Here is a 10,204-nt window from a genome sequence, read left to right as displayed (position 1 = left end):
CGGACATATGTCAGTCTTTTCTTTTGCCGTTCTTTAGCATTTTTTTGTAAATTTTTTGAATATTTTTTAGGTCTTCATTTCGGACTTTCGGACATTTTTCAGACATATGTCGGACTTTTCTTTTGCCTCTCTCCGGCCTTCCTTCAGACATTTTTCTGTCTTTTTTTCAGACATTTTTTGCGCATTTTTCAGGAATTTTTTCGTCTTTTTTTCAGATTTAGTTTTTTCTTTTTTCTGGACATTTCTCTGACATTTTCTGACTCTTTTCCGGACATATATCCGACTTTTCTTCTGCCTTTCTTTGCATAGTTTTTGGAAATTTTTCAGACATGTTTTGGATATTTTTAGGTCTTCATTTCGGACTTTCAGACATTTTTCGGACTTATGTCGGACTTTTCTTTTGCCTTTCTTCTGACATTTTTCTGACATTTTTCAAACCTTTTTCGGGCATTTTTTGGAAATTTGTTGGCCTTTTTTCAAAAAAATTTCGGCCTTTTTTCAGACATATGTCAGACTTTTCTTCTGCCTTCAGCCTTTTTTTCAGACATTTTTCAGATATTTTTTAAACTTTTTTTTCTGATTTTTTTTAAACTTTTTTCAGTGAGTAGAAACAGAATAAAGCCAGCCTGTGTGTGTGTGTGTGTGTGTGTGTGTGTGTGTGCGTGTGTGGTTGTGCGTGCGTGCTTATGTGTGCGTGTGGGGTGGGTGTGGTTTACTGTATTGTGTCTCTGTTCATTCACTGAGTCTCAGTGTGAAACATGTCGCGGAGGAAACAGCTGAAACCACAACAGCACATCCTCACTGAGGATTCACCTCCCAGCTCACACACAGGTGAGTTATTATTATTTTTATTATTATTATTATATTATTATATTATTATTATTATAATAACACTTTAAACATCTATAGTAGTTTAGATTCATAAAATGTTTATTAAACTACTCTGGATGTAACATATTGTTGTATCTTTATAATATTCCTATCATATAAAACCTATATTGTGATAATAATTTATTGTGATGATAATAATAATCTGTGGTAGAGTTGTATCCATAGTTTAGTACACAGTAGTACTATAACATACTACACAGAACATTTCCAGCATTGCTGTTATATTTTTCTTGATTTATTTGAACTCATTTCATTAATTAAAGCTTGAATTAAACCTTCAACATATCTACATTTGAGTTATTCTACGTATATTCTATAAGTATTAAGGTTGCCATTAATTTTTAATTAAACTATTTTGAGTTCACTCAGGTGATAAATTGGTTTTGGTGTTTCAGACTAATCTTAAATTAAAATGTTCTTATTTGCTGCTCGTCCAGTCTTTTACTTTAAACTTTAAACACAGTGATTCTTGTTGAATTGTTCGTTTTATTCCCTTAAACTAGTTTTATGAACCAGAGACATTTATGAATATTACACTTGATCAGTCATATACTGTCAATAACCCTTAACACCAAATATCCGCTGCTGCTGTTATAGATGATAATTCTTACAGTCTTTAATGCACATTTTTAGATTATAATTTGCAGTCTTTAATGCACATGTTTTTCTAATATGCACATATCATCTGTCACTTTATGTACATGTTATAATATGTACATACTTGTCATTGTAAATATAAATCCTACTCAATGTAGATACAGTATATAGACATGTATACATGAACATAGTGTACATAATCATCCAGTCCATGTATATCCATCCGGTATTTATTTGTTTGCACTATTTGTATTGTTTACAACTTCCACAACACTTGACTTGTACATAGACATTTTATTTTGATTTTATTTTTATTCTGTTATTTCTATTCTGTGTAAGTACATTGAGAGAGCTGCATAAAAGCCGGAGTCAAATTCCACATATGGATATGAAATAACCCTGATTCTGATTCTGATGAGAAGACTAATCGTGTATTTTTTATGTGTTTCAGAGGATCTCTGTGTTCATGTGTGCAGCCGATGTTGTGCTGAGTTCAGCGCTCTATCAGACCTGGAACTACATCACACAGATTGCTCAAATCCTCCAGTTGTGATTATGAATGAGGACCAAGATCTGCTGTCCTGCAGCAGAACTTTCTCAGCAGTCTCACCGGTTGGCCCAGCAGGATGGATCCAATCACAGGACGGATCCAACAGAAGAGCAGAACTCATGGATAGTAGTAGAAGTAGAAGTGTAGAAAGGTCAGGGAGCTCCAGCAGTAACCACACTGACGCTGTACTTTGTACCTTGGATTTCCCAGAATCCTTCCCTCCACCTTGCAGCTCAGCCGACCCAGGAGGACACTCGTGGATGAAAAAGGACGTCATTATTGAGAACCTTGAGAGCACTAAAGTGGCCGTGGCTCAGGTTTCCCAGCAGACACCATCAGACGGTCCGACCGCTGTCTGGTCTCTGCTGCAGCAGCTCCTCTCGCTGCAGATGCAACAGATCCACCAGCTGCAGCTCATCGATCAAATCCGTCACCAGCTCCTGTTGTTTGCTTCTCACCAATCCCAGATACCAGAGACCCTGATGGTCTACACCAAAGACCTGTGTCCTTCCAAGTCTACCACCCAGCTCAAGGCACTGGGTGCTCACCTGTCTCAGCAGCTTGCTGCAGCTGCTGGGTTCGCCAGATGCTTATCAACCCAGTCTGCTAACAGAAGTGACCTCCAGCAGTTTTCAGCCACGGAGCAGCTAAACCAACCTGACAACAACGAGTCCTCTCAGACTTTCAGTAAACTCACAGCAGTTTCTAAACACTGTGGTTCCTCTGACTCCAAACTCAGCTTCTTGTCCCAAACCAAGATGTCCTCTTTGATGTTTAGCAATAAGTGCTTCATCAGTAAGACGTCTGAGAACTTACCTCAACCTCCATCTGGCAGTGAGCATGCAGCTTCAGGTCCGATCCCAAACATCAGGGCGATTGTGGAGGATCTGGATGCCCTAGCAGCCTTGGCCCAGCAGAGGAACCTAAAGCTTTCTGCACCCACGCTGTCTTCACAAGAGTCCCTCTTCAAATGCAGATTTTGCGCCAAAGTCTTTAGGAGCGACAGCGCCTTGCAAATTCACCTGCGATCACACGCCGGAGAACGGCCGTACGGATGCAGCGTCTGTGGGAACAAGTTCTCCACCCAAGGGAGCTTAAAGGTTCCCTTTCAGAGGTACAAAGAGAGGAACCCACACATCCACATTAACCCTCATCTTCCTGCAGAGCACCTGGACAACATCCAAACCAATGCTGGGACTCCCTTTGGTATGGCCTCGTCACCATCCCCGACTACAATGACCTCTGGTTCCCTGGACCAGTCAGACTCAACCAGTCTCATCAAGAAGGAGGAGAACCTCATCTCACTACCCATAACTCAAGGCGATCTTTACTTTGATTCAGCAGCAAGCATGAACTTCAGGTCAAGAGCAAACCCAACAAAGACCTCTGACTCAGTGGAGACCAGACAACACAGAACCATGAATCTTAAAAGTGAAGATGTAAAACCATCTTTGAACTTTGTCTCTAAAATGATGAAGGAATCAGTCGCTGTCATGACCAACCCATTCACCCATTCCAGTCCTACCTCATCTTCAGGATTCCTTTCATTAAAACGCTCTGACAACCCCAAACTCCAGCTGCCGTCAGACACCACCGACCCAAACGAGTGTGTTGTCTGCCACCGTATCCTCAGCTGTCAGAGCGCCCTGAGGATGCACTACCGGACGCATACCGGGGAGCGTCCCTACCGGTGTAAACTCTGTGGCCGAGCCTTCACAACAAAAGGAAACCTGAAGACTCACCAGGCGGTTCACCGTGAAACAGTCCCTCTGAAGGTCCAGCACTCGTGCCCCATCTGCCAATGCAAGTTCATCGATGCTGTCGTCCTGCAGCAACATGTGAACATTCACAAGGAAGGTCACAAACCAAACCAGCAACACTTTAAGGAAGGATTCAGGGACAAAAATAAACTGAATCACAGGAAGAAAATTTCAGATGATGGGAGCTTTTGTGACGACCGATTGTCTAGATTCAACTCCTTATCCATCTGTTTGTCCCCGTCTCCGTCTCCGTTTGGTAAAAATATCGATGCTAACAAGAACACATGTGGGTCACATGGGGAGCTGCAACTCAACTGGATCAAAACGGAGAGGCCAGAAGGATCAAATGAAGAATGTAGTAAAACAAACAGCCCACAGTGGACTGAGCAGTCTCTGTCCTCTAATGGCCAAGCTTCATTGTATTTTAAACCATTCCAGACGTGGCTTGACTCCACTTTAACACTCCGTGCATCTGCCATAGCGTCCGCCGACATACGTTTATTTAACCCCATCGAGGATGCTCCCAGCTTTACTGACAGTCCCAGAGAAAAGGGGGTCCTGAAGAACACGTATTGTGACATATGTGGGAAGACGTTTGCCTGTCAGAGTGCCTTAGATATCCACTACAGGAGCCATACAAAGGAGAGACCATTCATCTGCACTACATGCACCAGGGGCTTTTCCACCAAGGGCAATCTGAAGCAGCACATGCTCACACATCAAATGAGGGACTTCCCGTCACATCTGTTTGAACCCTCCAATTCTGACCAAGCACCCAACCATCACAGCTCTGTGTTATCCATCGGCTCACCAGCTGTGAGGACAGAGATGCTCCTGAACTCCTCGTTTAGGAATGGCGAGGATCTTTCTGGTCCGTCACAGAGCTGTTGTGTCTCAGAGTCTCCTGTAGCGCCACCTCGCCGGACGCCAAAACAGCACCACTGCAAGACTTGTGGGAAGAGCTTCTCATCCTCCAGCGCCCTGCAGATCCACGAGAGGACTCACACCGGGGAGAGGCCGTTTGCCTGCGCCGTCTGTGGACGAGCTTTTACTACCAAAGGAAATCTAAAGGTTGGTTTCACCTCTATGTTTTTAGGCCATTTCTACAACAGGAACTTTACAATTAATATAACAGATTCCACTTTTGTTTCCACTGTTCTCCCCCAGCAGTTAATAAAACAGGACACGTGTTTAGAGAAGTTTGTCAGTCCCAAAACTGCACTCTCCTACCAAACACTGTATAAAAATGGCGATGTTTGTCCTGGTATCTGACGCGCTGTTGCCTTTTCAGAGACGTATATCGAGAAGACTCGGTCCAAACTGAGTATATATCTGTACTGTGTTTGGTCAGTCTGTAGATTTGTGGCTGAATTGTTCCACTAATAGTCAGTGTTCATGTCTATAATGTTAAATCCAACGCTACATGTCCACCAGGTCCGGCGAGTACACTAGAAAACGCTGCTCCACTCAACTGGCCGTTCAAGCGGTGACGTATCCTATCGTTGAATGTACCTGATTGGTCCCTGGTTCTCTGCTCGCCGTTTCAAACAGGAAACAACATGGCGGCCTGCTCGTAAACTTTATGTTATTCCTTCTAAACAATCCACCACAATCTACTTCTGAAAACATTTTAAGTGAGAAACAGGCGATGATGTCACTGCTGAATCTGGTTTCATTTTAGAACTAGATCTCCTAGTTTTGCGCGTCGCGCTGGACGGGCTCATTTGCATAAAGGACTGTTCCCGCCTTTTCATTGTGAAAGAGCAACGGCCAATGAGGAAACCGCAACCCTCGGCCGACCAATAGTGTAACTTCATCCCACAGTGAAAGACTTTTGTGTTTGTAGGGCTGGACCTCTGTAGGAGCACAAGACATAACCTGGAACCTAGAATCTGATTCAGGATCTCTGGGAAATTAGTACACGGGGCCGGCCAGCTTTGCCTGATTTGAAAGCTTAAAATCTGAGCAGCCTTTGAACATTTGACAAATATATGTGTTGGCCCTTTCTCAATGTGGATAAAATGGGAATTTTCACAATGGTTTTCACCCAGGAGGCCCGGGTTCAACTCCCAATATGGGAATCAACATTTAACCAGTCCAAAGTCAAAACATGACAAGACTTGATCCCTGCCAAAGAACTGATGTTGTTATCACTACGACAGGGCAACTAACTTTCATTGTGATCGCAAGGTAAACAGCAGAAACACTGCATTCACATTACAAAGCAATCTACCAGGAGTGTGTAATGCATGTATTTGATTGGCTTCGCCGGATGAAGTTGCGTTGCAGCAGAAGTTGAGCTCCATTTAAATGAACGAGAGGACGTCTGAATGTTTCTTACTACTGATGTCACTATGAACCTCTGCTGGCTGAATGTTGATCCCATACTGGGAGTTGAACCCGGGTCACCTGGGTGAAAACAAGAACCCTGACCACTAGCCCATATGGGACTGGTTTACCTGTATCTCAATGACAGCAGGTACAGCTGATGTCAGCATGTCCAACATGGTAACCAGTGACCGTCCTCTTACAGGTTCATATGGGGACTCACATGTGGAACAGCGCCCCCAGCAGGAGAGGACGCAGACTGTCTGCGGACAGATCATCATCGGAGGGACTCTGGACTCGTCCTGTTAGACTTCCTGAGCCACCACAGAAGAAGAGCAGAGAGTGTGTTCACCACCACTGGAACCAAAGTCCAGATCTTTTCTCTGCAGCTTTAAAGATGAATTTGTGAATGTGGAGACACGTCCGTCTCCTGAGGACACGTCGGACTGAAGGAGACGACTCCTGTTTGTATGAATAAACTTCAGTGAGCCTCCTGCTGTTGGTGGCAGAAACAACAGTTAAAAAAAACCACCAAATTATTTAGGGATATAAATATTGTGTACCTTTTTATGCTGTGTTGATGGGCTTCTAAAAATTTATAGAAACGTTAATATATCGAATGTTATATTGTTATACAGTTTTGCTGTGTGAAGTTACAGCTGACATGTCAGTAAGAAATATAAATATATTATTATCATGTGCAATAGATGTTTAAACATGTTGGAATAGTGAGACTGTCAGTATACATGTTTTAGATGCTTCATTCTACTGCTCAATAATTTCTCTGGTTTTATCAATTATAACTATTGATTTGTTAACAACAGGTTGCTGTTTCTCATTCATAGTATTGAACTGAGCTTATCAACATGGAGGACCAGAGGACATCTGACTTATCATGTTTTTTGCAGCCTTTGAGAGACACCATTTCCCATAAGCCCCAGACATTCGCAGGCTAAACGTCACGGCTCCACAGAAGAGTTGAGTGTCGACAGTGAGTTAGTCGACAGGAAGTGATGTCATGGCCTCGGTATATTAATATGTGTCATGTCCAGCTGAGCTGACAGCTGCAGCCGGTCAGACTGATGAGTTTAGCTCCACACAGAGAACTAAAGCCTGAAACAAAACCTGCACAAAGCCTCTCAGAGATAGATATCTGCTGCAGACAGACATGAATCACTGCTGCACACAAACACAGCCGTGTACTTCTATCTTTGTGAGGACACTCTTCGATATAATGCATTCGCTAGCCCCGAACCCTAACCTTAACCATCACAGCTAAATGCCTGACCCCAACCCTGACCCATACCCTCACCTAAACCTGATTCTAACCTGAACCTTAAAGGCCCTGACACATGTCGGACTGTTTGGGCTAAGTGGTGAGTGAGAGTGGTGTGAAAATGTTCTGCAGACGCCGCTTTGTTTCATGTACGTATCATAACAACAGCTTGTATATCCGCCGTCCTCGCTCTTCCTGTTTCCCTTTTTGAGTGATGAATACAGACTACCGCCGCCTGCTGGTGTGGAGAGTTATTTCCTCTCACGCAGACGCAGAACGTACGTACTAACTGGCTGTCGGCTGTAGGCTTTGTGGTGTGTTCAAGTGCAACTTGTCGGCCAAGACAAAGGCAAAGTGAGGCGACGCAACAGCCTTCATCTGCCTTCTCTGATGTCAGCTTAGTGTGTCTGGGCCTTAAAACCAAGTCTGAACCCTCAAACAGGCTTCCGAAGGTCTGTCCGGCCAAAATGTCTTCACTCTGAAGGTCTAAAACTCGAATTGGTCCCCACAAGGATAGCTGTACAAGTACGCACACACAAACCAGACTGGTTTTTCTAATTTTGTGGGGATTTTTTGTGAGAGCCATCAGGCACATCAGGGGAGTCATTTAAATGGTTAACTTTGTGGGGTCCAGCATTTTGGTCCCCATGAAGCCTACGGACCCCACACCGTGAGTGAGCTCCCGGTGTTCGGACCCCACGAGTATAGAAACACAAGACTACACACACACACACACACACTGTCAGCATCACATCTGACTGACACAAACATTTCAGATCAGAGTGAATGTTTCCTGTAAACAGAGACTCTGACTGATGATCACTGATCGTCACACTTAAACACCGACTCTACTTTATACTGCATTATAATTTTTTTTAATAAACTTTTAGGGCGCTACCAGCCGGACTCAGAGTCTGATAAATTCAAGCGTTGCTAATTTGAAACTTGTGAGGTGTTTTTACGTCTTCAGTAGGAGCCAATGAGCTGAGAGACAGGCAGGAAGTCTCAGTCTCACTAAAACTACTGCTAAAGTGGATTCCTGTTGTCATCATGATATCACAACCTGTCCTATAGCAGCAGCAGAAAGGCCTGGATCCCTGTCTGTCCTTATTGTGTTCACATGACACAAAGCTCATACTTAAAAACAACACAAAGGTGCTTTTCTAATGATTGCATATTTCACATCAAAACTGCCGGCTCAGCATGTTGTTTGCAAGAAGGCATTTCCTTTGTGAGCAGTTCAGCAGAGATCATGGCTCCTTTGTTGTCCTGACAATGGAAATATTCAATAACAAGAAGACCTGCCAAATCTGGGACGCCCCCACATCACCACCCCCCGGCCCCGTGGAGCCCCGCTGGCCGCTGATAATACTGGGATTATGGCTGCGGAGGCGTCATGTTTTCAGGTTGTCCATACGTCCATATGGACGGACAGTCCATTCTCGTGAACGTGATATCTCAGGATCAACACATTCTCGCTCCCAACTCGTCAAATACCGCCGCTTGGTCAGTGCCCCTCGGCATCAGAAACCGACGTACCGTATACACCTCTAGTGTTACTGTTGGACGGACCAGGGACGGCGTGTCAATATATGCTCGTTACATGCATAGTGTCCTTTCAAAATTAGGAAGTTTAGGCAACACAACCACTTAGTTAGCATTAGGAAACGGTCGTGTTTGACATTAACTTCACTGACTAACGATTCACGTAACTCACGGGGCTGACGATACCGTTGAGTCAACTAAATAATAAAAGGAAAATTTAAATAAGTCAACGTTACTTTTAGTTTCACACGGGACACAAACAGCGGCCTCCTGGTTGAAAGTCTTTGTTTGACTCATCGACCGCCGCTCCCTCCCGCCCCGGACAGTCTGTAGTAATACTACGTCACTGCTCCGACCCTTGAATAACGCCGCGGGTGGGTGTTTTCCATAGTTTATGTTTTATATAGTTTATGTTTTGTATAGTTTATGTTTTATATAGTTTGTTTAGCATAGTTTGTTTTGTATGGTTTATGTTTTGTATACTTTATGTTTTCTATAGTTTGTCTTGTATAGTTTGTTTTATATAGTTTGTTTTATATAATTAATGTTTAATATAATTTATGTTTTCTATAGTTTATGTTTTCTATAGTTTATGTTTTCTATAGTTTATGTTTTCTATAGTTTGTGTTTTATATAGTTTGTGTTTTATATAGTTTATGTTTAATATAGTTTATGTTTTGTATAATTTGTTTTATATAGTTTATGTTTTTTTGATTTAGTGTTTGGCTTTAATCCTGAACATTTTCTATGTCATGAGAAAGAGTAGAAGAAGAAAAGTGAAGGTGAATGTATTGATGATGACATCAGGGTTCAGTGACCTTTAACTTTCTAAAACTGATCATGTTTGTGTTTCCTGCTAAAGGCCACCGTTCATACAGCTGATCGATTATTGATCAGAGGACACATGATGTTTCCATTAGTGATGAAGCTTCATCTGTTCATCAATCAATCTCAGAATGCTTCTGACATTTGACGTGACCTTTTTCACATGTTTATGATGCATCAGACACAACTTATCATCAGTGTTAAATGTGTTTATGAGTGTGTGACAAACAGCACGGATACTGATCCAGACTGGCTTCACAATAAAACACTATCACCTCAAGGTCCATTTAGCTCTAGTTCTTATTCTGTTCATGGGTTCTGTCATTTTAAAATTTTTATGTGGTTCATTTACTATTTAGCACCACTTTCTTCTATGCTGTGTTTATATGCGTTTCTATGTTATGTGGTCTTTGCTTGCTATGAAGAACTTTG

General features: G+C 42.7%; 1 protein-coding gene across 1 annotated transcript; it reads left to right on the top strand.

The window, feature by feature from the left end:
• Window positions 1–1,754: 1,754 nt before the first annotated feature.
• Window positions 1,755–7,499, top strand: sall1b (spalt-like transcription factor 1b). The gene is made up of 2 exons (XM_074634331.1): window positions 1,755–4,869; window positions 6,332–7,499. The coding sequence occupies exons 1-2, from the start codon at window positions 1,903–1,905 to the stop codon at window positions 6,533–6,535; spliced, it is 3,171 nt and encodes a 1,056-aa protein (XP_074490432.1). The 5' UTR covers window positions 1,755–1,902; the 3' UTR covers window positions 6,536–7,499.
• Window positions 7,500–10,204: the final 2,705 nt, after the last annotated feature.

This window comes from Sebastes fasciatus, chromosome 4 (genome assembly GCF_043250625.1).
Source record: "Sebastes fasciatus isolate fSebFas1 chromosome 4, fSebFas1.pri, whole genome shotgun sequence".
Classification (NCBI taxonomy): Eukaryota; Metazoa; Chordata; class Actinopteri; order Perciformes; family Sebastidae; genus Sebastes; species Sebastes fasciatus.
This window is presented reverse-complemented; position numbering and strand designations above follow the sequence as displayed.

Excerpts from the sequence above, each read along its gene's own strand:
- sall1b (XM_074634331.1), top strand. The coding sequence starts at position 1,903 with ATGAGAAGACTAATCGTGTATTTTTTATGTGTTTCAGAGGATCTCTGT. Across the intron at positions 4,870-6,331 it reads CTACCAAAGGAAATCTAAAG|GTTCATATGGGGACTCACAT; the intron begins GTTGGTTTCACC and ends GTCCTCTTACAG.